Source organism: Cyprinus carpio, chromosome A4 (genome assembly GCF_018340385.1).
Source record: "Cyprinus carpio isolate SPL01 chromosome A4, ASM1834038v1, whole genome shotgun sequence".
NCBI lineage: Eukaryota > Metazoa > Chordata > Actinopteri > Cypriniformes > Cyprinidae > Cyprinus > Cyprinus carpio.
The window spans coordinates 477,762-505,642 of NC_056575.1; the positions used below are offsets into that span (position 1 = coordinate 477,762).

The 27,881-nt window shown below is 40.4% G+C and overlaps 1 protein-coding gene across 2 annotated transcripts; it reads right to left on the bottom strand.

Annotated features, from left to right (window-relative positions):
* Nucleotides 1–5,944: 5,944 nt before the first annotated feature.
* On the bottom strand, nucleotides 5,945–27,757 carry LOC109107494 (lysine-specific demethylase RSBN1L-like). Of its 2 annotated transcripts, XM_042737061.1 has the most exons (9): nucleotides 27,338–27,757; nucleotides 24,728–24,886; nucleotides 19,164–19,250; nucleotides 18,619–19,085; nucleotides 13,267–13,404; nucleotides 13,031–13,173; nucleotides 11,696–11,863; nucleotides 11,161–11,269; nucleotides 5,945–7,452 (listed from the first exon to the last, which is right to left on the bottom strand). In XM_042737061.1, the coding sequence occupies exons 1-9, from the start codon at nucleotides 27,657–27,659 to the stop codon at nucleotides 6,469–6,471; spliced, it is 2,577 nt and encodes an 858-aa protein (XP_042592995.1). In that variant the 5' UTR covers nucleotides 27,660–27,757; the 3' UTR covers nucleotides 5,945–6,468. The 2 variants fall into 2 exon arrangements, with proteins under 2 accessions (XP_042592995.1, XP_042592985.1); XM_042737051.1 differs by having other exon boundaries at nucleotides 18,619–19,250; nucleotides 27,338–27,756.
* Nucleotides 27,758–27,881: the final 124 nt, after the last annotated feature.

Sequence of the window (27,881 nt, forward strand, 5' to 3'; positions counted from 1 at the left end):
TTCGAGATCGGTCTGTAATTAACTAGTTCTTTGGGGTCAAGTTGTGTTTTTTTTTTTTGATGAGAAGCTTAATAACAGCCAGTTTGAAGGTTTTGGGGACATATCCTAATGACAATGATTAATTAATAATAGTCAGAAGAGGATCTATGACTTCTGGAAGCACCTCTTTTAGGAGCTTAGATGGAATAGGGTCTAACATACATGTTGTTGGTTTAGATGATTTAACAAGTTTATACAATTCTTCCTCTCCTATAGTCAAGTCAAGTAACCTTTATTTATATAGTGCTTTAAACAAAACAGATTGTGTCAAAGCAACTGAACAACATTAATTAGGAAAACAGTGTGTCAATAATGCAAAATGACAGTTAAAGGCAGTTCATCATTGAATTCAGTGATGTCATCATGCAGCTCAGTACAGTTTGAATAGTATCTTTGCAATTAGGTCAACAATATTGCTGTAAATCAAGTGTCCCCAACTAAGCAAGCCAGAGACAACAGTGGCAAAGAACCAAAACTCCATCGGTGAAAGAATGGAGAAAAAACCTTGGGAGAAACCAGGTTCAGTCGGGGGCCAGTTCTCCTCTAGCCAGACGAAACCAGCTGTTCAATTCCCAGGCTGCAGCAATGTCACAGGTCTTCACAGAGGATCTGTATCTGGGGCTCATCTACTTGTCCTGGTCTCCGCTGTCTTTTAGGGCTATAGAGGTCCTTTCTAGGTGCTGATCCACCATCTGGTCTGGATACGTACTGGATCTGGGTGACTGCAGTGACCATCTGATCTGGATACAGACTGGATCTGGTGGCTACGGTGACCTTGGAAAAAGAGAGAAACAGACTATAGTAGAGAATGAGTGGAATTGTTCCTCCGGCAATCTATAGCACGCTATCTGATGCTATATACTATAGCTGACGGCTGCATGGTTACAATTTTAACTCTAATAGTATTGATCTTAGAAGTAAAGTAGTTAAAATCATTACTGCTGTGCTGTTGGGAAATGTCAACACTTGTTGATGCTTTGTTTTTCGTTAATTAAGCCACTGTATTGAATAAATACCTGGGGTTATGTTTGTTTTCTTCTAAAAGAGATTAAAAGTAATCAGATCTAACAGTTTTTAATGCTTTTCTGTAGGATAGGTTACTTTCCAGCCAAGCAATATGAAATACCTCTAGTTTTGTTTTCCTCCAGCTGCGCTCCATTCTCTTTAGGGTGCGAGTGTGCTCATTATACCACGGTGTCAGACTGTTTCGCTTAATCTTCCTTAAGCGTAAGGGAGCAACTGTATTTAAAATGCTAGAAAAGAGAGAGTCCATACTTTCTATTACATCATCAAGTTGTTCTGAGGTTTTGAATATGCTAAGGAATTGGAATAAATCAGGAAGATTACTTACAAAGCAGTCTTTTGTGGTAGAAGTGATGGTTCTACCATACTTGTAACAAGAAGTAGAATTTTTACTATATGAAGTTTGCACAAAACTAAATAATGATCTGAGATATCATCGCTTGGCTGCATAATTTCAACATCATCAACATCAATTCCATGTGACAGTATTAAATCTAGAGTATGATTTCGACAATGAGTAGTTCCTGAGACGTGTTGTCTAACCCCAATAGAGTTCAGAATGTCTATGAATGCTTATCCCAATGCATCTTTTTCATTATCAACATGGATATTATAATCACCAACAATTAAAACTTTATCTGCAGCCAGCACTAACTCTGATATAAAATCAGCACATTCTTTAATAAAGTCTGTATGGTACTTGAAGTCTGCCCTCTGAGAAATACTGAAAACATTGTTATAAATTGAAACCCAGTGTCCCCTTGTCCAAATACCCACACTTGCAGTCTTTGCACTTGATAATCCTTGATAATCCTTTTCCTATTTAGCGCCTAAACTCTGGAATAACCTACCTTACATTGTTCGGGAGGCAGACACACTCTTGCAGTTTAAATCTAGATTAAAGACCCATCTCTTTAACCTGACTTACACATAACACACTAATACACTTCTAATATCCAAATCCGTTAAAGGATTTTTAGACTGCATTAATTAGGTAAACCTGAACTGGGAACACTTTCCATAACACCCAATGTACTTGCTACATCGTTAGAAGAATGGCATCTACGCTATTATTAGTGTGTTTCTCTCTTATTCCGAGGTCACCGTAGCCACCAGATCCAGTCTGTATCCAAGTCAGAGGGTCACCGTAGCCACCAGATCCAGTACGTATCCAGCCCAGATGGTGGATCAGCACCTAGAAAGGACCTCTACAGCCCTGAAAGATAGCGGAGACCAGGACAACTAGAGCCCCAGAGACAGATCTCAGATGACCACCGGGACAAGACCACAGGAAACAGATGATTCTTCTGCACAATCTGACTTTGCTGCAGCCTGGAATTGAACTGCTGGTTTCGTCTGGTCAGAGGAGAACTGGCCCCCCGACTGAGCCTGGTTTCTCCCCCAAGGTTTTTTCTCCATTCTGTCAGCGATGGAGTTTTGGTTCCTTGCCGCTGTCGCCTCTGGCTTGCTTAGTTGGGGGGACACTTCATTTACAGCGATATCGTTGACTTGATTGCAAATTATTGCACAGATACAATTTAAACTGAACTGAGCTGCATGATGACATCACTGAATTCAATGATGAACTGCCTTTAACTGTCATTTTGCATTATTGACAAACTGTTTTCCTAATTAATGTTGTTCAGTTGCTTTGACGCAATCTTTTTTGTTTAAAGCGCTATATAAATAAAGGTGACTTGACTTGACTGGGCCGAAGGTTCACCTTCCAACAAGACAATGACCCTAAGCACACAGCTAAAATAACGAAGGAGTGGCTTCACAACAACTCTGTGACTGTTCTTGAATGGCACAGCCAGAGCCCTGACTTAAACCCAATTGAGCATCTCTGAAAAGACCTGAAAATGGCTGTCCACCAACGTTTACCATCCAACCTGACAGAACTGGAGAGGATCTGCAAGAAGGAATGGCAAAGGATCCCCAAATCCAGGTGTGAAAAACTTGTTGCATCTTTCCCAAAATGACTTATGGCTGTATTAGATCAAAAGGCTGCTTCTACTAAATACTGAGCAAAGGGTCTAAATACTTAGGACCATGTGATATTTCAGTTTTTCTTTTTTAATAAATCTGCAAAAATGTCAACAATTCTGTGTTTTTCTGTCAATATGGGCTGCTGTGTGTACATTAATGAGGAAAAAAATAAACTTAAATGATTTTAGCAAATGGCTGCAATATAACAGAGTGGAAAATTTAAGGGGGTCTGAATACTTTCCGTACCCACTGTAAGTGATGAAAAGCAGTTACAAATGTTGTACAAGATAAATATCACCACTACTCATCTTTGCATCAATAAAATGTGCAACACTGTTTTTCTACCAAATTATATGTAATAATATCTAATTATTATATTTATATTTAATTAAATTGGAAAGGTTTCCGTGACCTCTCATGATATCTTAGCAAAAATCTCACAATTTATTCCAAAACATGACGCATGATGGGATGCACAAATGCTTTGTCCAAATACCCCCACTTGTGTTATTTGGACTTGACTATTTATATAATGTATATTTTGTATAGTTGGGCCAAGTGTTCAAGCGAGGATGAAGACCACAAGTGTGTGTAAAACTTTTCATTACCTGATGGGACACACTTATAGTGTTGTAAAAATGCATGTTTACATAGCTTTATTTTAATTTTAAATACTTTGCATTTTAAAATCAACTTCTAAATGTCTGTTCAGTATTTCCTATAACATGAAACATTTACATTTTTGGTGCTTCTTATTAAACTATAAAAACCAGATGCAAAAGTTGTACTGAATAAATATCACCACTACTCATCTTAAACATTTGTGTTGGCATGAGCAGGGGCCTCATTTATAAAACTTTCTGTAGATTTCATCCTAAAACTGTATGTATGCATAAAAGCTAGATTTATAAAACCAGGCGTATGCCAGAATCTGTGCAAAAATCCCCTTATAAACCTCAGTCAGGGGAAGATTGTGCATACGTGCATCTCCACCCCGACTTCTTCCTAAAATCACCATGTAACGGCTAGTTTTACTATGCATAACCGCATCTGCATATCATTTCCATGCAGATTCTCATCCATGTGACACCATGTTTAACACCATCAAAGATACAAGACATTAAGTAAATATGAGATGCAGACTATAAATGCCATTCACTGCATACGGATTAATTTGTATTGATAAAAATCATCCCGTATCCTTCGTTTTAAAATAAATGTATTAAAATATCCATAAAAACTGTTTCAAATAGTCCTTAGATTGATATTTTAGAATAGATTTAATTTCATTCATTTCCACTGGCCAAATACCATTTCAATTGTTTTAAACAATTCAAATTAAATTTACGTAGTTTTGATGATAAGGTGAACATCTTTTAGCTATTTTTAGTTGAAACATATAGGCCTATATTTTTTGCAGTGTAAATAAAACTGTCAGCGTCACTGAGAAAGTATTTTAAAAAGGAAACGTGAGAATCTTTCCGTTTTCTTCAAGTTGTATCCTTCAAATACAGTGGTATTTTGCATTCAGATGCCATCAACACCTCAGTGCAGCTGCGGTTGTACAGTAAGCTATTATCATTACACCTATTCAAACCAGACAACAGACCGTTCGACCACCAAATCCAGCAGTCTGCCATAATATAGAAGTGTGCATCATTTATAATTTTTCTCACTAAAATATTTTCTCATAACATGAGACCTGCAGTTTAATTCAAAGATAAACTATTGTGCACCAATAACACTCCTCGCTATCATTAAAACATAGCATGCCACAGGAAAAGAGATCAAGCACATCCACTACAAATATGTGTAAACTTATGCGTAATGACTTTATGTAATTTCAGTGTTTATTTCCATTAATGAGAGTGGAATATTTAATGTAAATGTATGTATCAACATGAAAACTGAGTTTAGAATCGTTGTTTACGTCATTACTTTTCTCACTCAAGGAAAAAGAGTTTGCACGCATGATCTGAATGTCTGCATTCTTTTGAAGTTAATTTTTAGAAATCCGGCCTGAATTTAGTGCTGACCACTCGTCTGATCACAGAAGTGCATCTTATTACCAGGTGGAAAATGAAGCCAATTTGTCATAGTTATTTACATAGCTCTTTACACAATAAATATAATTTCAAAGTAGCTTCACAGAAAGCCATACTGTTAGGCCTACAATGCCTTAAACTTAAGCAGTTTTAAATCTAAGATATTTAATCAAGGAGACTTCATAATACGAAACGAAACGCTTCATTCAGCCTCTGGCTAAACAATCTGAACATGAACATTAACAAACAAGTGTCTGAGGCTCGCCTCTGATTTACTGATGTGGCTGATATAGATTATGCTCAGGTTAGACGTGGCAGTGGTTCAGTCTCAGTGAGCTCAAACATGGAAGACAGGAGTGCAACAGTCAATTATAGTTGGTTTACAATGGTCACATGGCACAGTTACAAATTTGTCAGACCTGAGACTGTAAGGATGTAATGGCAGATGAGAAAGAATATCATTAGCACTGAAGCCACTCACTTCATACAGTATGAAAAGTGTTTCTGTCAGACCGGACTAACAGCAAAACCATGACTGGGGAATGAACCATTTATACTGGGCTAAAAGATGAGTCTTCAGTCCTGACTTAAACTGAGAGAGTGAGTCCAGAACAGCCCTAGAAAGTTTGTTCAAGAGTTTAGTTCAAAGTTAAGTGATGTTTCTGAGGTGAAAGAAGGCACTGGTAATGTGACTACTGAAAAACAGACTGCTATCAGCAGAAATACATAAAAATCACACCCCAGAAGATGGTCTGGACGTGAGACCGATGTCGTGATATTTTAAATCTCTTCAGTAGCTTCAGATCAACGCTACACGGCTGACGAGGGTTACAGACATGACACCAATCCAACAAACGGAACCTTTTATTAGGAGGTTCTGATTTCAGTATAAATCACACTACACATTTCCTTTAGAAAAATCGTTATGTACACTACAGTGCTGACGAATCAAACAGAACCAAAGAAACCCTTGATATAAATAAGCTCTATGGAAAAGCCTGTAGTCTTTTAAAAGAATTCTGTGTCATCTTACAAAAAATATATATGTTCACGTCAGCTCTAATACGACTAAATCCTACAACTGAAAATATATTATTCGAGGACTTGTTTGGATTTGAAGTATTTCTCAGTGCAGCCGAGCCGAAGTGCTTGGATATTTCACAGTTACGGACAGGCACTGAGGAGCGAGTTACGAGCTACATTTGCCATGTTGACAACCAGTAACAGGAGAGAGACAGAGACAGATGTTGATCCCGTCCTACAGAAGTCATGGATTCTCTGCTCTTGTCAGACCGATTACGAAGAAGGAAAATCCAGTAGACAGAAATAAAGTGATTAAATGAAACGCCGTTTGAAAACCATTCTGTACAAATCAGTATAAAAAGTCTTTGTGTGGTTCATGCGGGTGAGCTCTGACCGCCTTTGGGTGCAGAGAGTCTGGGGGGCGGTCCGGCCTCAGAGGAGGCGTGGCCTGGGGCAGTGCCAGGGGCGGCGCAGTCCAGCTGATTGACAGTCCAGAGCTCAGTTTGGGACCGGGTTTAGCTATTAGTGTGGAGTATGTGTGTTTGGTTGTGTTAGCTGGTTGTGTGGGTTTGGTTATTAGTGTGGAGTGTGTGTGTTTGGCTGTGTTAGCTGGTTGTGTGGGTTTGGTTATGTTAGTTTGTTGAGTAATTTTGGTTGTGTTAGCTGGTTGTGTTGGTTTGGTTGTGTTGGCAGAATGGCTAAGCTTTGATGGTGTTGAGGGTGTGTGGCCCGGTTTGGGGACAGAGGAAGAATGGAGATATCTGGATGCGGAGGTTTGTGTGTGTTTGGTTGGTGTTGATGTGTGTGTGTGTTTGGGTGTGTGCGGACTGGCTGTCAGATTGCGTGACGTGTTGGCCGCAGCGCTGGAGGCCTGTGACGAAGCACTTGGACATTCTGATGTGTGGTGTGTTTTGGGTCGCCCGTCAGTGGAGACAAGAGGCGGAGTCAAGCTGTGACTTCCAGGAGGAGGCTTGGGCGGTCTGTCAGCGAGCAGCTCCACCCGCTCCATCTTTAATTGCGTTACGCATGGTGAGTCTTGCGCTGGTCTGAAGTCTGTGTTCGCAGCTCTGCCGTTCTCGCCAGCCGGCTCCTGCTTGATGTGCTGCTTCAGCTCCGCGCCTTCCTCACGAGCCTCCTCTTGCTCGGGCTGCTGATGGTACTGTTTCAAACGCACGTGCCAGGCGAGGCTGCACACGGCCGACACACTCTTGAACTGGTGAACTACGTTGCGAGGGATAAAGTAGATGTCATTATCGTAGAGCTGGATACGAGCGTAGCGGATTCCCTCTCGCCTCAGCTGATTGAGTTTAGCATCATCCACCCACTGCACACACTGGAGAGAGAGAGAGAATGAGCAGGGCACACTCACTAAACTTCACTTGAAACTTTTTTGACACTACTTTTTGAAGTTCAAGTGACATTTCAACTGTTATGAGGTCACATAGCACACTTCAGAATAAAATCAAAATAAACTTTAAATTCTATGTGGTGAAATAAACACCATGAACATGCAGAGCTCGGTTCAAATACTGACACATCTGTACCTGATTGACACAGTAGTAACCATAGCAGCATTCTGGTATCTCTGATATCTGCTATTTTGGACTAAAGTGATATCACAAATACATATATTAGTCAGCTTGAGGTTAGTCAATCAGGCCATCCTTAAAAATATTCTTGTTTGCCGTAACCCGACCGACCCTGTCAATTTAGGACCGATTAAAATTTTTTTTTTGCTTTTAGTCCGACCGACTTGCCGGTTGTAAATTTGCGTTTAGACCGACCAATTTTTTTTAATACAAAAGCAATAAAATAATATTAATTATATTTTAGTAAGTATTGTAAATATATAAATTGCATAGGCCTACATACAAACGAAGGCTACGTTCTTTCTTTTAAATAAAACCCGTGACGTCACACTATTGGTTAACGGATGTCACACTATGGCCTGTGCATTCGCTTCGTCTCATACTCTCATTCACTGTCAGAGTCAACGGTTTGCGCTTGATAAAAAAAAATGCTTCAGCACAAAACAAAAAGTCATACGGGTTAAGTCAGAAATGTGTATTCCGCCGGTATTCAGACAGTCTCATGCATACAGATACAGATTCGGGCTAGAATCGCCTACGTATGCGATCTTTTGTTGTTGTTGACATTTCTAATCGTAAACACAGCCATGTTGTAACTTTTTTTTTTACATTGAAACTTGAAAAAAAAAAAAAAAAAAAAAAAATAGACCTACCTACCGACCTTTTTTTTTTTTTTTTTTTTTTTTTTTTTTACTGTTACTGCAAAACAAAATATTTTTAAGGATGGCCTGAGTGCAAATTTGGAAATCATTTTATACAACTGTTAAATTAATAAGAAATTAATATTATTATTTTATTATTATATTATATTTTGAGTAGACTACCATTTCAGTTTAAAAAATAGTTGGGATAGTTTCACAAAAATTGAAATTCTGTTTATTTACATTTACACACCCTGATGTTGTTTCAAACCTTATGCCTTTATTGCTTTTGAGGAACATAGGGAGATATTTTGAAGAATGCTGGTAACCAAACTGTTTTAGTCTGTTAATATATGTCGATTCACATGCAGCTTCTGAAACAAAAGTATAGCATGTGTAATTCTAAATTAAATATTAATTTTTAAAGCTACATTAAACCTTCTGATTAATTACAGAAATGAACCATCCCATATTGGGCGATATTTGACTCCTCAAAGATTTTTTTTTTAACCTTTGTAATCCCATTTTTCAAACTTTATTAAATGAATGTCATATTTTAAAGCCAAAACATTTAGATTTATAAAATTTTATCAAAAATTGTAATTAAACAATAAATTCTATTTAAATTATAAAATACAATCAAGAAGAATAAGTTACCAGTCAAATGAAATCAGCATCAACATTTCATCTTTGCAAGGCACAGAACTCTTCTGTTGCATTAAGGAATATTTACAGACTTTTTGAGAAGACTCAGAGGTGGCATTAATGCATTTCATAAAAACGATGTTATGAGATTAATCTTTAAAATATAAAGTTTTGAAAAATATAGAAATATTAAACGATTTAAATGACTCAATTTATACTTTAAAATGAAACTGAAACCACCACTAGGTGGCAGCATGTCACTGAGTCATTTATTTAATCAGTTAGTTCAAATGATGCAAGTGACTCTCTTTATGAATGGGTGATTACATCATTGACTAGATTTGTTTAAAAACGCAGATTCATTCAAAAACTTGGAGACACAGCGGATCAGCTGTGACTTTGTTTGAACTTTTCGTTTAAGAAATAGAGCACAAAAAGACAACAGTCCTGAAATGTAAGTCCTTATGTTCGGGGCGCCTGCAGGATTTCTTCCCAGGGAGTTTTTTTCCCCATTTTCCCAAAAGAGCTTATAATACTGTTTCAGCTAATTCATATAGTTCAGTTTTCTATGTAATGGAAAAGTGATTATATTTCATTTCATTTTTATAAAGTTAATTTAGAAAAACTTTTGGTGCAGTTTTTGTTTTGTTAAATGTAAGTTGTTGTTGTCTTTTTAAGTAAGGACCAAGCGGCCAGCGGCAGACAATGAGTTGATCATAGCCTATGTTTGCTCAGGTTAGCCTTCACAAATCATCACAACTAGCCTAAAAATAAAATCTATAGATATAAAACACTTCAAGCATATCAAAATGGTATTTCAAATGTTTACCCTACATAAATGTGCGCTGTTAGACGCAGACCCAACCGTTTGTGCGAGAGTGGAAGCTACAGCGGCTCTGCAGGACATGGAGGCGCCAGCGCACTCAACAGTGGGAACAACTTAAAATAGGCAGCCATATTTTACTCATAAAGGTAAGAGTAATACATCATTCTAAACCGTAAAGGGTCTACTTTTATTTGTGTGCACTCACAATATCAATGAAAATGTTGTGCTTTTATAAAATAAAGAAAACGAACGCTTTCTACCGTCTCGGTTTTGAGCAGAAGCACTTCACAATAATGAACCTAAACTCAGCGAAATGTCTCACAGACATAATAAAAGTATACAGAAAGCTTTAAATTACTACTTTAAAACGAAATAATTAAAATTAAAAATAAAAACTATTTCATTATGTAATCCCTAAAGATGCATCCACCATAATTGATGGATGTCTAAAATATAAAAATAATAAAAAGACTAAAACAGGCCTGATTATAATTTGCATTTTATTTTATAATTCTGTACAATTAAAAAATAAAACAAATTATTATATTATAATGGCATACATGTAAAACTTTGTCCTATGTGGGGCAAATCTCAGGTCAGTCTGAGCGCTCATGGCACGCACAGTGCGTACAGCGTACATCTGCAGGTGCCACAAGCTGTCCCTCCTCTTAGTTCATCGCAATTTTACAAACTTCCATTTTAATTAATGAGGCTCCCTACACTGCACACTGAATCTATTATCACATCGGCTCTACACTTTGTTTGTTATACTGAATGACAAAACTGCAGTCTGCTTTCAGATCTGAGGTGCACCGATCCCTGGACTCCGTCACTTTAGTTTAATTTAACTGCCTGATTTTTTTAAGATTTGTCTTTGTTGTTGATACTAATATACCAATATAAAATTTCTTAATAATTTAACTGTTGTATAAAATAACTTCCAAATTTGCACTCATTCGTGACTGGTGTGATAACTTTATGAGACAAAAGCTCATTGGGGGCATTTTTCCCTGATATCTAGAATTGTAAGGGCTGTCCTTGCCATCTTCGCCGGTCATCATTCCTGCAAATGACTCAATACTCTAAGTGTGTACAGAACAGGACTGAGCATTAAAAGGACTGAGCAACGAATTGAGCTGTAATGTGTACATGGCCTTCAAGTAAGTGTTTAGAGGGAAATACAGCATATTACAGTCAGACGTCAAACGTTCGGCAACACATCTCTACACCTGGACTGCAGTGCTCCGGATCATGTGTGACGCGCACTAGCGAGGGTCTCACAGAGGATGTATTCTGCAGGGTTAGGGCCAGTGAATGACCAGTACAGGAAGTGCCCTCACCTGAGACAGAGGCGGCTCATACAGGTCTATCTGCAGCCGCTGCACCACGTCAGGAAAATCAGCTGCGTGGAAACAGATCACGTCTTTGGTTATGCGTGGAGGCTCAGCACTGTGAGGGAACACAAATATACACAATCGAGATCACCAGCAGACAGGATACGAGATGCATAAAGCTTCCAGAAGAATCACAGCTGTGTGTCGGCTAAGTCTGTGTGTGTGTGTGTGTGTGTGTGGGTGTGAATGTGTGTGTGTGTGCGCATGTGTGCCTGTGAGTGTGCCTGTAAGAGTGTGTGTGTGTGTGTGTGTGTGTGTTAGGGCTGGGCGATATATCTAACGATATGATCATGTGCATCCAGCTTGTCAGTGATCTATGGCTCTGTCTATTAAATGCCGCTCCATTTGAAAGCAGGTGATGTCGATTTAGCGCTAATCACGGAACCAGATTTACTGACTAGATGCGCATGATCATATCGTTAGATATATCACCCAGCCCTAGTGTGTGTGTGTGAGTGTGTGTGTGTGAGTGTTCACTCACCCTTCCCCGCAGCGGACAGCTTTCAGCACTCCCACAGCAGCAGTGGTCTGGCGTTCGAACCCTTGACCGATGTGGTCAGCATGTGCTCTTGTCCGGTCCTCAAACAGCATCTCGCGAGGCTCACTTGTTCGAGGCAGATACTGAAGATTCTTAATTTCATTAGTCGACCTGCAGAAAGGACTTAATATGAATTTCATCATCATTACATAACAAATCACACACACACACACACACACACACACACACACACACACACACACACACACAAAGCCACTGATCAATGAGAATCATTGACACTACACTCTACACAAGTCCTTGTGTATGTATTTTGTGCATGTGTGTGTGTGTGTGTGTGTGTGTGTGCTGGTATATATGTTTAACGAGAACACAAATGTGTATAATGACATGGGTACTACAACGTAAACATGGTTTATGAGGACACTTCCTGTGTCCCCGTTAAAGTGTGTGGGAATAGAAAACACAGTTTGTACAGTATAAAAACCATTACACCTATGAAGAGTCCCAGTGAACCCGTGTGTGTGTGTCTTTCTGTCTCTCAGCTCTGAGTCTAACTGCACTTTCTTATCAGACATCAGAACTCAGTCTGTCAGGATCCTCCCGTCTAACATCACTTCAGAGCATTATCTTCATCAGCTCCAAAAGTTCAGATCAATAACATCAGTGCTCGGCTGACCCTGGGTGCACACACACACACACACTCACACACTAGTGGTTAAATGACTTCTGATTTTTTAAAGTCGACTTTTATGTGACGAAAGTCAAGTTGAAGTCGACTAGTCACTGATGACATCATTAATGAACAATTAAGTCTGGAGCTGTGACAAACCCCTTGTGCACAGTTATGATATATGACACAGCGCTGCCCGCATGGCTATTGCTCCTATAACAGCTCATTTTTACAGTTCTTTTGTCTTTGGGTCGTTATATTTCTCACAGATTTCTGCACGTTCTAAATCAGATACAGATAAAGTAGCACAGTAAAGATTACATTCATATGACTGCATTAGTGAGAGCGATTGCTTGTGTGAATTAATTCTACACAGCAGCTTCTCTCTAGTAGTAGTGATGCTGTGGGATTTAGTTATTAAGAAATATACAGTGGTGTCAAAAATTGTTGGCCCCCTTTAGCACATTAGATTAGAACAGTGATTAACTTACCTGCACAATAAGCGGTTATAGAATGTGCATTCTCCCTTTCAATTTCGAGCATCCAGTAATATAATCACACTTGTCTTGTGGAGCTTTCGGAGTATGCATTTATTTGTCATTTTAACTGTTTGGAAACGGAGCGTAAATGTGGAAGTCCTGCATTACCGTTTCCGTTTGAAGGGAGACTTTGGCATGTCTGTGACCGGGATCATCTGCTCTCCGGGCCGAACCCACATGATGGGCCCATCGTCACTCTCTGTCGGACTCTTCAGCTTCAGACTGGAGAACGTCCCCCATGGCAGCGTCCGCTACACACACACACACACACACACACACACACTGATCAACACGCTGCTGCCAAAAGAAAAGTGTGTGTGAAAGACAGACAGAGAAAAACAAACCTCCAAGAAGGGTGACTTCTCCAGCATGTTGAGGAACTCTGGGAAATAATCGCCCACCTCCTCGTCCACGGCGCCCACCAGACTGATCTGCCTCATAGCGCCAGCACGGTACGTCCCATGAGAGTAACTCCTCCTCACCTGAACAAACCACACCTCCACTGTCAAATATCATTGTTTCTTTTTGTTATTTGTATGATCCATTAAAAGTTAAGTCCATTAAAATCTCCTTAAGTACAAAATAAAGTATATTCTGAGCAAAAAACACTCAAACTTTCAGCAGCTGTGAACACACAAACACACAGAACAGCAGCAGAAGACCAGGGTTAGCACTGTGATGCTAGAAATTAGAGATGAAATGGCATGAAAATTTAATATCACGATTATAGTGCCCAAAATGACAACAGTTTTCAATATTATCTTGGTATTATTAAAATGTACTGGAAAGGTTCTAAAACAACAAACAAAGAATAAAATAAACAGCACAGTGCACTTTTTGTTTGCATGAACATTGAACATTAAAATAATAACATTAAAAATGATGACCGATTTTAAATAGGGATGCACCGATACTGTGCTCCTGTACTCGTACTCATAAAATGCCCCGATACCAAAAGCCGATACCCACGCAGCGTGTGAACAGAGCTGTGTCCAGAAAAAGAAACACTGACAACAGAACATCAGAGAGTAGAATGGAGGTATTAGTGATTAAGGATGACTATGAAGTCAAGTCAAGTCACCTTTTTTAATATTTGTTCTTGATGCGCTGTCTGAAAGGTGTGCAGATGTGCTCTCTTTAGAAAGTGACGTGGCGACATCAAAAGGAGGAAGCACACCAAACAAAACACTTTAAAGACAGACACCCAGATCAAATGAAAGAGTTCAAGCAGGTAAGTTTCATTGTGTTTCCAATATACTGATTTATTTGTGGCAGTCCACCAGAATAATCAAAACTGACCGCCACAAATAGATTTTCCAAAAGGCTTTGACTTCGATGAATAAACATGAGCACTGCACGTGTCAAAGCCGAAACCCGGTGTTTTTATATCACTTCATTTCTGAAGGAAGCCGACTGTCTTCAGAAAATTATGGATGTCATTTCATCTTGCCTGTAATGCCTGAGCAGTGTTTGTGAGCGCAGCGCTTATTTGATCACAGCCGTTACGGAGGAAACCGCTCTCTCCCGCTCTACAAGTGCCTCCTGCTGGCAGAAAATTCATTTGCATATATATGCCACCACAAACAGAGTACAAGGCTGTGGGGAACACCTTAAATCTATTATGAATATTATTCAATATTTTCATTTGAATGTCAGATTGACACGAACATTGTTATCAGAGAAGTTCATCGTTAGCATAAACACGGCTAACGCTAATATAATGAGCATTACAATTTAGTTTCTTTATTAACTATTTAATGTAAAAAAAAAAAAACAGGAGGACATGATGATATTTACTATTTTTACACACCAGAGGCTTTTAAATGAATTGTGAATCTAAAATATGTGTGTTGGAGAATGTACAAATGGTTAACATTGTGTCATATCAGTCAGAAAAGCAGTTCTGGGCTTTTTAAAAAGTTTTTTTTAGCTAACTAAGTTGTTATTCTTGGCTTTAAAATTCAAAAGCCCTTTATAATTACATATGTACACAGTTTGGATTAAATGAAAGTTGAGTCAAATTTTTTAATTAGCATGCTTTTGTATTTTGCTTTGGTAACGAGAACCGTGGGTTTTCACTGGTATTGGTACCGAATACTGAAATTTTGGTACCGTGACAACACTAATCCCCAGTAAACAAAGCAGAGCTGCGCTCAAACACTGCTATATTAGGCATCACACAGAGGGAAGATCAAAGCAAATTCATTCAAACTTCTGTAGACAGTCGGTTCTCGTGATGCGTTCACAGAATTCATTCATCCATCCTCTCAGCACTCTGCCTTCCGTCATGTTTCAAACAAAATAAACCTGTGTGAGACTCTTACTAACTTTGCTTAATGCTGAGAATTTTTTAATCAAGAAAATCAAATATGGTTTTATGACAATTAAAATATGAAACGGTAATACTAACCATTTTGACTTTTATCGTAGTTTATCGTTTATCCCTACTAGAAATCATACTGCATCATCATGTGTGTGAATAACATCAGCTGTAGAGTCACTCCCAACCACAAACACACAGATAAACAACAACAGCAAACTCTACAAGGCCAACAACAAGAGGGAACATTTTCAGGACAAAAATACCTACTGTGTAAAGATATCATGAGAGACAGAGACAGAGACAGAGACAGAGAGAGGCAGACGGTGAGCGCTCTGACTCAAGTACTCGAGTAAAATCACACACACCTGTCTAAACACACACGCTTGATCACATGATCATAAATGCAAACATACACAGAATGCTATTAATAACCGAATGATGCAGCGCCAGTGAAGCATTGTGTGGTCATGTGATCGCTCCAGTGCAGTGAGCTCTTGAGGAACCAAGGGAATGTGAAGTGAGCACTGCATGATGGGATTGATGACATCACTCACATCATGTCCAGGCTGCTAATGCCTGCAGGTCTGACTCATCTCGGCCCGACACACAGCAGAACAAACACCGCTAGCGATCTCTCTTTCTCTCTCTGGCAGGGTGTCCAGGTGTTTTGTGGAGCTCACGTTTCTATTAATGGTACAAACGGAGGAAGAGCAGATGCTGCTTCTAATGAGAAGATTGTCAAACATCATACCTCATGGGACGGTCTGTCTCAAGTGTTTCTCATAATGTGTGTGTGTGTGTGTGTGAGAGAGAGAGAGAGAGAGAGAGAGAGAGAGAGAGAGAGGGAGAGAGAGAAACAATCCTAAAAGCTCACAGGTCACAACACACACAGATCCTAACCAGACGATTTCAGCGTAGCGGCAAAGACATTCTAGCGCAGACACAGCTTCTCATCTTCACAGCTACTCTGACAGTACAATACAACTCAGCATCCAGCTACAGTCATCAACAATAATCCCAAACAGATCAAGCAGAACCAGCACTGCACCTCATCAGGTACGTCTGGCTCCTCTTAACTCCGTAAACTGTGCAACATCTCGTCCAGGCCCTCGTCATTTCTAGACTGGACTACTGCACACTCTTCTGACTGGACTTCCATCATGTGCTCTTATGAGTCTACACACCGTCCAGAAGCCTGTGGTCAGAGAGTGAGCGATGCCGTGTGGCACCATCACAGAGAGGCACTAAATCACTTTCCAGAACATTTTCATCTGCTGTTCCTTGCTGGTGGAATGATCTTCCTAACCCTGACAATATTCAAGACAGCTGAAAACCTGAGCGCTTCACCGCTGCCTCTTTAAAAACTTCTGTACTGCAAGCAGTGTTGCCAAGTCCATGGCCTCCCCTACTGTATACTGTTGCTGTGGGTTGTTTTTTTTAAATCCGTGGGTTGGAGCGAAAGCCCTCTCCCAATCCTCCGGAACGTGACTTCAACCAAGGTGGAATGCACAGAATGTGATTTTGAGAGCCAGTCTGCCCTGGAATGTGACTGAACTAGTTTTCTGTAGCAATTGGGCTGGTTTTGATATGCAGACCTGGCAACCCTGATTACTAGCACTGCTCTTGTTTTTGGCTCCTTAAGATGAATTGCTTGTTGTGTTCTTTATTTGTAAATCACTCTGAATAAGTGTTTGTTAAATGAGTATGTAGACAATCACACATGGCATTACAGGTGTGAATCCTGTCATCTACTTCATGGTGTCATGATACCAAAATTGGATTTGATTTGAGCCCTAAAAGATTTTCTGAATTTTTACAACTCTTTTGCTTTAGACAATCTACAAATGTTAAATCTTCAAATACAATGTTAAGGTTACCACTGCATCTGTCTGGGAAAAAATGTGGTAATTGATTTGTAGTTGATTTATAGTTATTTTCAAAGCGTTCAATGTACTCTCATTATAAAATAACTTCATTATTGTTTATTTAATTATAACAAGTAACTTTTTGTTAAAACTTTTAACTTTTAAAAAGTTTAAACGATCTAAACTAATGAGAAAGTTTTGAGTTCTGAAACTATATTTCAGGGTATTTTTACAGTACAATGACTTCTTACATGTCATCAAGGGAAGGATCAGGGGAAATCTGATTTCTCAGTTCATGACTCCTTTAAAAAAAAAAAGTGACTTCTGCTCTGTAAACATCCACATCAGTATTTCCCTTTTGAAAATAATAAAAGGAAATAGAACACAGAATTATTAAGTGTTTTCAGTTTGTGTGTTCTTTCTACATTTCTTTCGGACTTGAGGTAGAGAACTTGGAAACATGGTGAAAAAAACAAAAACTTGTTGATGTTTGACTTAAACATAAATAATACTATAACAAGGAAAATATTAATTTTATTAATTAATGTTAATTAAGTATTATTATTAATATAAGACTAACATTAACTTTATTTATCCTGCTACTAAACTGCTACTAATGAGGGGAAATAATTGAACTGTTATTCTCATCAATTCTACTGTCATCCATACATATTCATTTAAATAATCTTTTTAATAATTCATCTAATTTCACATGTGGCTTGAGAGAATTGTCTTTTTTTTCAGCTTTCAGATAGGATCGCTTTGTGCGCACACAGAAACATTCAGGAGCACAGAAACTTCTTGTCAGCGCTGTGCTGTGACTTTTATTAATAAAATAGCTTAGATACTGGATCGCTACATTTTATTCCTCAGCAACGAGGAGGTAAAACCGCTGTTGAAGTAACTAATCTCAGCTTCATTAGTCGTAGAGAGACGCAGAGATGCAGGAATTTACACAGACAACTGTCAGCTCTCTCTCTCAAACAATCAAATAATTAATTCAAGTAAATGTTATAATTAATTCATTCAAATAAATCATAACTTACCACATAACTTACTCTCTCATAAGATCTCAAAAGGTCAGATGTAGCAGCTAACGAGTCGTAGCGTCACGTCAGGTGGTTCTTCTCTTCATGTCATGCATTAAGTATTCGCTCCTTTAGCAGCAACTTTTTTACGCAATATTTCAGTGACGCCCTGGTCATTCTTGGTGTTCATAGTTAATCTAGTACGTGTAGTAGCCCCGTGTCTCTGAAGGCATGAACTTCTAAGCTCGTGCACGGCTGGTGTAACTTTGTTTTCGTTTAGCGCAGCTGCAACAGTTCCATTCCGTGCAACAGAAACACTCAAGTGTAGGGAAGCCTTTACAATTAATTTTTCCATGACATTTTAAAGCACAGTTAACAGTGAAATTGGTTAATCATTGCACCCTATTCCAAACAAAAGGAAATATATTGTAAGGCTATCGGCGAAAAATCTAATATTGTGCATCCCTAGCATCTACTAACCTGAGTGTGGAAGTTTGCCATAGTAGTCGTCTCGATGTCCTTCTTCCCCAGGATCTCCATTTTGACGGGCGAGTTGGGGAACTTAGTAGAGAAGTACTCCAGGAAGTCTGGGAGGTAGGAGGCGGCGCCGTGAATCACACCCATCACGTAGTTAGCGGCTCCATCCTGGTCCTCGCTAAACGCCAGCGTCACAAACTCCTGCGCGAACCTCTGCATCTCCACAGGAGACAGGACAGACAGCTCCTTGCTGTAGGCGTGAGCCACCAGAGCGCCTCCGTTGGGCTGGTGCTCCACGTGAACCAGACAGCCGAACTCCAGCCGGTCCAGCCCGGGGGGTTTAGTGGCTCTGACCTCGCCGGCGCCATCTGCTGCGCTCACACTCTGGCCACAGCTGTTCTCCTGCTTCAGGCCGCTGACCGAGCTCAGAGCGCCGCCCTGCTGGACTGGAGGCGGCGGAGGCTTGAATTCTGAGCCAGATTTGGGGAGATCAGAACACATGGTCTGGATAGATTTGCTGTACATCTTAGGGCGCTTTCGCTTTTCACCTTCTTTGTGTTTCTTTTTCTTTTTCTTCTTGACCTTCTTCATCAGCAAATCCTCAGCAGAGTCTATCTTCGGCTTCTCTCTGTCACCTACAGCACAGGAGAAAGATGATTAACTTACACAAACATCCTTAGAACATGAGTGATTTGGCATCCTAGTAAACAGCAGAGACAATGAAGACAGGAGCAGACAGAGCTGAATCAGCTGAAGACGAGGTCTGTAAATCTCCAGAGAGCTAAAGGTGAGACGTCCAGGAGATGTGAGCTTTCTTTAGTCATGATTGAAAATGACACAAATCCACTAGTTGAGCACTCATTCAGACACAACTAGCAAAACTTCTGTAAAAAATATCCCACACATCCACCGGCATCACAAATAACAGACACTAACAATACAAATACAGAAGCGGACAGTCCAGTAGACTGATGGCCGACTATCAGACACCAAGAGTTGCCCCGGCCATGAACACACTCACGGGAAACAAACTCACTTTAGAGACGAGCAGATGCAGGAAAACAGCTGGTGTTCACACCGTCATCAGAGCTGAACGTGTGTGTGTGAACGCTGAGGAGCTGCGGGAATGAGTCCGTCTGTCACCATATTCAAGATTCAAGATTCTTATTTGTCACATACATGGTTATGTGGAGAGCATATGACCAGCAGTGAAATGTAAGTCAGGTCCGCTTCATGGACAGTGCAATAATTAAAGAATACAAACACAAGAAAATTATATATAAATATGGTATGGAAAAAAGATTAAAAAAAAAAATGCTTATAAAATAAAATGTGCATGACAATAGGCTATACTGTAGACTTAATAAATATTAAGATGAGCAGGAATGTACAAGAGAAGAATGTGCAAACAGGTTTTACATGGTATTTAAATAGCAGCAATAGAGGTAGTATTAAAAAAAAAGTAAAGAATGATCCGACTCTAGTCTGTGTCTCCAACAGTTTATTAATGCTCTTTCTTATCTTAATAGCAGAAAGACTTATCTGCTTGTATCTCTCTGAATTCTTTAAAGACACTCATTTTATACTTCAGTTTCTTTTACCAAAAGAATGTAAGGTGAGACAAACACAAAATAAAACTTTTTCATCAGAAAATGCCATAAAATTGAGATACAAAATCAACATGCAACTAACACGCTACTTTCTTTAAGTAATGTGCCACGATTAGTTAGTTTAGTGATCAGTTGTGTACAAACGATCGTGTGTGTGTTAAACACAATCTAGAGAAAAATGACTCTGTATGTTTCCATAAATGAAGAGGTACAGGTGAAAGTTTAACAGCTGAGCGTGACAAAAACTCTCGCATCAGAGTTTTCATATTATGAAGTTTTTCAACAGACTGAGTGTCTGAATGTTTCTGAAATCCTCCAGCTGAGGAGCAGCAGAGCCACCCTAAACCAACAGATTCAGATCTGACAGCAGAACCTGCAGCACTGCTTCTGGAGAAGAGTTCTGTCCAGCTTCTACCAGCCTGATGTACACACCGTGATTCCAGCGATTAGATAAACACTGAGTGGTTTTTTCTAGTTTAATCTATGACTCTAGTGATCCTGACTGCATTTGTGCTGTATAAATATCACGGTTTTGAAAGAATATTTCTGATTGCTTGAAAAAAAAAAAAAAAAGTTCCAACACATCACCCAAACACAGTCCATCCAATCTTACACCTGGATCTCACATGCTAAATTAAACACTGGAATGTTTTTTGGATTAAAAAAAGAAACCTAACTGTTGAATGGTTAATATAGATCTTTACACATGGTCATACACTGCCCGGCCAAAAAAAAATAAAGTTGCCTTTTGGATTTAAATGAGCAAATACAAACGATGTTAGGAGCGGATCATTACTGAGGTGATTAATGTGTTTCTGGCGTGTTGTATGATTTCTAACAACTCATGTACATAGGAGAGAATAAAGTGATTCACGGGACTGCTGCAAAATAGAAATATCTTAAGATAAAATATGTAAAAGAAAAAAATTGTTATTCATCTATTGCACAAAAGCAACATGAACTAATATAAAATATAAACTGTTAACAGGCGCAAGTGCATGCAGAGGCTCTAACACGTGTCTGCAGCGGTGAGCGATGCAGTGCTGAAACGAATCCTCTCATTATAACACACGGATTGTAGACATTATGAAAGATTCATGATGCATATATTTATTGTGTGAGATTGCGGTGAACTGAGATTTAGAGATTATAAATGCAGCGCTCTTAAAAAAAAAAAAAAACATGACTAAATGCAGCGCTCTTAAAAAAAAAAAAAAAACATGACATACAGCCAAGTATGGTGACCCATTCTCAGAATTAGTGAACACACACACACCGTGAACACACACCCGGAGCAGTGAACACACACACACTGTGAACACACACCCGGAGCAGTGAACACACACACACCGTGAACACACACCCGGAGCAGTGAACACACACACACTGTGAACACACACCCGGAGCAGTGAACACACACACACCACTGTGAACACACACCCGGAGCAGTGAACACACACACACTGTGAACACACACCCGGAGCAGTGAACACACACACACTGTGAACACACACCCCGGAGCAGTGAACACACACACACACTGTGTGAACACACACCCGGAGCAGTGAACACACACACACCGTGAACACACACCCCGGAGCAGTGAACACACACACACTGTGAACACACACACCCCGAGCAGTGAACACACACACACACACACACACCGTGAACACACAGCCCGGAGCAGTGAACACACACACACACCGTGAACACACACCCGGAGCAGTGAACACACACACACACTGTGAACACACACCCGGAGCAGTGAACACACACACACTGTGAACACACACCCGGAGCAGTGAACACACACACACACTGTGAACACACACCCGGAGCAGTGAACACACACACACTGTGAACACACTCCCGGAGCAGTGAACACACACACACCGTGAACACACACCCGGAGCAGTGAACACACACACACACACTGTGAACACACACCCGGAGCAGTGAAAACACACACACACCGTGAACACACACACACAGCAGTGAACACACACACACACACTGTGAACACACACCCGGAGCAGTGAACACACACAGTGAACACACACCTGGAGCAGTGAACACACACACACACCGTGAACACACACCCGGAGCAGTGAACACACACACACTGTGAACACACACCCGGAGCAGTGAACACACACACACTGTGAACACACACCCGGAGCAGTGAACACACACACACTGTAAACACACACCCGGAGCAGTGAACACACACACACACTGTGAACACACACCCGGAGCAGTGAACACACACACACTGTGAACACACACCCGGAAGCAGTGAACACACACACACACCGTGAACACACACCCGGTGAACACAGTGAACACACACACACACTGAACACACACACACCCGGAGCAGTGAACACACACACACTGTGAACAAAACACACAAACAGTGAACACACACACACCGTGAACACACACCCGGAGCAGTGAACACACACACACTGTGAACGCACACCCGGAGCAGTGAACACACACACACACACACACACACAGTGAACACACACCCGGAGCAGTGAACACACACACACCGTGAACACACACCCGGAGCAGTGAACACACACACACACTGTGAACACACACCCGGAGCAGTGAACACACACACACACTGTGAACACACACCCCGAGCAGTGAACACACACACACACACACACACACACCGTGAACACACACCCGGAGCAGTGAACACACACACACAATGAACACACACCCCGAGCAGTGAACACACACACACCGTGAACACACACCCGGAGCAGTGAACACACACACACTGTGAACACACACCCGGAGCAGTGAACACACACACACCGTGAACACACACACCCGGAGCAGTGAACACACACACACTGTGAACACACACCCGGAGCAGTGAACACACACACACACCGTGAACACACACCCCCAGCAGTGAACAGTGAACACACACACACACACACCGTGAACACACACCCCGAGCAGTGAACACACACACAGTGTGAACACACACCCACCCGGAGCAGTGAACACACACACACTGTGAACACACACCCGGAGCAGTGAACACACACACACTGTGAACACACACACCCGGAGCAGTGTGTATCATTTATGCTGCGGCGGCCGGGGAGCAGTTGGGGGTTCGGTGTCTTGCTCAAGGACACCTCAGTCGTGATATTACCGGCCCGAGACTCGAACCCACAACCTTAGGGTTAGGAGTCAAACTCTCTAACCACTAGGCCACAACTTCCCCTTTGCTGGTATTCTGTAATATAAACCATGCACGCAGCAGCGCTTGATTTAGTTTACAGTGTTCTGTGAATGTTGATGCTTTAATAACAAATATTTATCTGGAGCGTGTATGCTGGGATTTCATAAATTTCATGGAGAAAAAAGTAATGTAACTAGTAATATAACTAATTACTTTTGAAATAAAGTAATCAGAACAGCAACGGGATTACTTTTAAAAGGAGTATTCAGTAATTTGATTACGGTTTCAGAGTAAGTTGCCCAACACTGGTCAAGAATCACCAGGTTCTAATGTGAAACAGAGGTTCAGTGAGCGCGAGGAATCATTTTCATATGAACTGGCACCACGCAGTCCTGCTTAACTCTGAAAAACTGAAAGTCGACTTTACAGAGTGGTCAGACCCTCCCAATACAAGATCTCAACCACAAATTAATACAACTCTTGGTGGAAATAAATGATGTGATGTTGCATAAGGATGTCAAAAGCACAATATTTTCAGAGCTTAAGAGGGTCCAACAAAATATTAACATGTGCAATCTTTTTTTGGACAGGCAGCCTATGATCAAAATCAGTAAAGAGACTGAATGTAAGTGTCACAAGCTTGAAGTATAGATCACATTTCCAGAATTATTTAGAATCAGACTCTAACCAAAAATGACTTGATTCACGTTAATGAGTCTGTAATAACTCTGAATGATTCACTGAGTCAGATATTAAACCACACATTTGCTCTTTCAGTTGCATTCTGCAGCACCACTCCAGATAATAATAATATTGTAACAAACTTTAATAGTTTTGGAATACCATTTATTAAATAACCAATAAAGTATGACAGATTTTGTCATATATTGTGTGGTGCCATCTAAAACGGTTCAAGTACATTAGCCAGGGCTTTTTGGCCACAAAATTATATGGTGTTTATTTTGTAATAAATTGTGATTTCTGCAGCGATGACGAACATCTCATACGGAAATATCTGACGTAACAATCAAAAAGAACAAAAGACGGCCGCCCACAGAGAGTGTGTTAGAGCGGGTGTCTCTGTCTGAAGCTCTGTTCAGCTGACAGTGTCTCACTCCACATTACGTTTACGCTGCCAAGACTTTTTCATATTATATATAATACAACTTTTGGAAATTATGTGCACATCAAAAGAGTTTTCAAAACCCCGTTATAAGCGACTGATGCTCAGATGTGGATTCGGAGCGCAGGTCAGAGGTCAAACGCAGATGATTGACAGATCGCTCACCTTTCTGCAGGATCTTCACCTCTCCATTCTCTCTCTTCACCTCCGTCATCAGCTTATGTTTTCTTTTCTCCTTCATCTCTTTCTCCTGCTCCTTCTCTCTCTCTCTCTTCTTCTCGCGGTCTGGGTCTCTCTGCTTCTCTTTGTCTGTGACGGTGTGTTCTGTAGGAGAAACAAACAGATCGGAGGGTTACACACGTGTGAACGATGGTCCTGCTCAGAGACACAGTGGTGGAAGTTCATGAATTCACCAGCTCAGATCTTTGAGTAGTCACATTCCTCAACAGACTGTCAACGTGTTCTACTATATTTTCACACCCGGATAAACGGTCATGAAAAACAAGGTTTAAACAGTCCTACAAGAAACATTTATAACCTGAACACATTCTCGACAAGCTTCATGATCCTCGTACAAACACACACCATCAAGTTCCTGCAGACGTTCCTGTTCAGAGTGCTGTACAGGCCAGACTCATCAGGGTTATATAATGTGTTATCATAAACACAAAGTGCATAAATTGTGAAATGAATGAAAACTTGATTATAAACCACTAAAAATACAGTTGTGGAATAAAAAAAAGATCCTTCGGTCATCATTTACTCCAGACCTGCATGACTTTCTTCTGCAGATCAGAAAACATGTTTTGAAGAACTACTTTTGTCAAAACAGTGAAAGTAGAATGGGTTTAAAACACCACTGCACCGATCTAACTTTCATTATGTGGATGTTTTTCAAAATATCTGCTTTAGTGATCCAGAAAGAAAGTCATGCAAGTTAGGAAGGATGTGAAAGTGTGTAAATAACGGACTGATCATGTTTGGGTGAACTAACGCTTCCTGAACATGTTCAAACTGAGCTCTGAGAAGCTTCAGCATCCATCCACTGCTCTTATCAGGAGTGTAATGAGTTCATATGAGTTAGTATGAGTTAATATGAGTTAGTATGAGATAATATGAGTTCGTATGAGTTAGTATGAGTTAGTATGAGTTCGTATGAGTTCGTATGAGTTAGTATGAGTTAATATGAGTTAGTATGAGATAATATGAGTTCGTATGAGTTAGTATGAGTTAGTATGAGTTCGTATGAGTTCGTATGAGTTAGTATGAGTTTGTATGAGTTTGTATGAGTTAGTATGAGTTAGTATGAGTTCATATGAGTTAGTATGAGTTAATATGAGTTAATATGAGTTAGTATGAGTTCGTATGAGTTAATATGAGTTAGTATGAGTTCGTATGAGTTAGTATGAGTTAGTATGAGTTAATATGAGTTAGTATGAGTTAGTATGAGTTCGTATGAGTTAGTATGAGTTTGTATGAGTTAGTATGAGTTCGTATGAGTTCGTATGAGTTCGTATGAGTTAGTATGAGTTCGTATGAGTTCGTATGAGTTAGTATGAGTTCGTATGAGTTCGTATGAGTTAGTATGAGTTCGTATGAGTTAGTATGAGTTTGTATGAGTTAGTATGAGTTCGTATGAGTTCGTATGAGTTCGTATGAGTTAGTATGAGTTCGTATGAGTTCGTATGAGTTAGTATGAGTTCGTATGAGTTCGTATGAGTTAGTATGAGTTCATATGAGTTAGTATGAGTTTGTATGAGTTAGTATGAGTTCGTATGAGTTAGTATGAGTTTGTATGAGTTAGTATGAGTTAATATGAGTTAATATGAGTTAGTATGAGTTCGTATGAGTTCGTATGAGTTAGTATGAGTTCATATGAGTTAGTATGAGTTCGTATGAGTTCGTATGAGTTAGTATGAGTTCATATGAGTTAGTATGAGTTTGTATGAGTTAGTATGAGATAATATGAGTTCGTATGAGTTCGTATGAGTTAGTATGAGTTAATATGAGTTAGTATGAGTTCGTATGAGTTCGTATGAGTTAGTATGAGTTCATATGAGTTAGTATGAGTTCGTATGAGTTAGGGTTAGGGTTAGGGTTCATTATTATGTTATGTGGGAGTAACGCAAATGTGTGTAACAGGCCTGAAACAAAAAAAACAACAACTGTTCAACAGTGAAGCTTGCAATGTGACAGAAACCAGCAGATTTATTACAGAGCAACAGAACATCGCTGATACACACACACACACACACACTTCACTGGAGCTTCAGCTGGATTCGTGTGACGAACGAGCCAATGTTATTACAGATATTTCAGCAGTCATACAGCAGTTGTTATGATCGCGATGATGGTTAACGTTGATCTTCTGGTGTCTCAACACATTTCAGAAATGACAGCAGATATTTCTACTGCTGTCTTTATGAAGACGGACTATTATTCTGCTGTCCTGCAGGTTAAACTGATACTTGAATATAAAAAGACGCATTTATTGGCATTATAATGATTTTGCTGTGTGTGTGTGTGTGTGTGTGTGAGCAGATATTAATGCGCGCCTTCTGCGGCGCGTCACATTGCAGCTGCACGCGCCAATGCTAAGCTAACTAGCGCGCGCTGTCGGTGTTTCCACACAAATAAACGCGCACGCACTTGTTCACGAGGCACAATAAACACTTAATAAACACACACGCACTCGCAGTGATCACAGCTGGCGAAGCAGCGGCCCGTTATCAGCCGCAAACAGCCCCTGAGCAGCAGCGGAGCGATTAGCGATACCTTTCTGCGACAGCTTCAGCTCTCCGTTCTCCTTCTTCACACCGAGGTGGTTTTCAGCCGCCACTTTGTGTTTATTCTTCTCTTTCTCTCTCTCTTTGCCTTTCTCCTTCTCTCGGTCTCTGTCTTTCTCTGTTTTGGTTTTCTTGTTTTTCGGTTTGCTGCTGTAATTCTGCTGCTCCGTGCCTCCGTTCATCTTCTTGGCTTTAAATATCTTCTCCTCGTGTCGGATCTTCTTGGCCGGTGGAGGATGATGGTGGTGCTCCCGGTTCTGGGACGCTGGTTTCGGCTCGGTGGGTTTGTTGAGCTGAATGAACTCCGCCATCTTTTCTCTATTTACTCTCTCGAGCTGCTGCTGTTCGTGTTAGACGCACGGGAAGGGCGTGGCCAGACGCGGATTGACGGAAAGAACGTACTTTTGGCGGGCGTGGCCTGGCGTTGATAGACAGAAATGGCAGCTTTGGAGCGGGCGTGGCATGGAGTTGATTGACAGCAGGAGCGGGCCGGAGGCGGGCGGGCAGAAGCGGTGACGTCAGTAGCTTGCTTG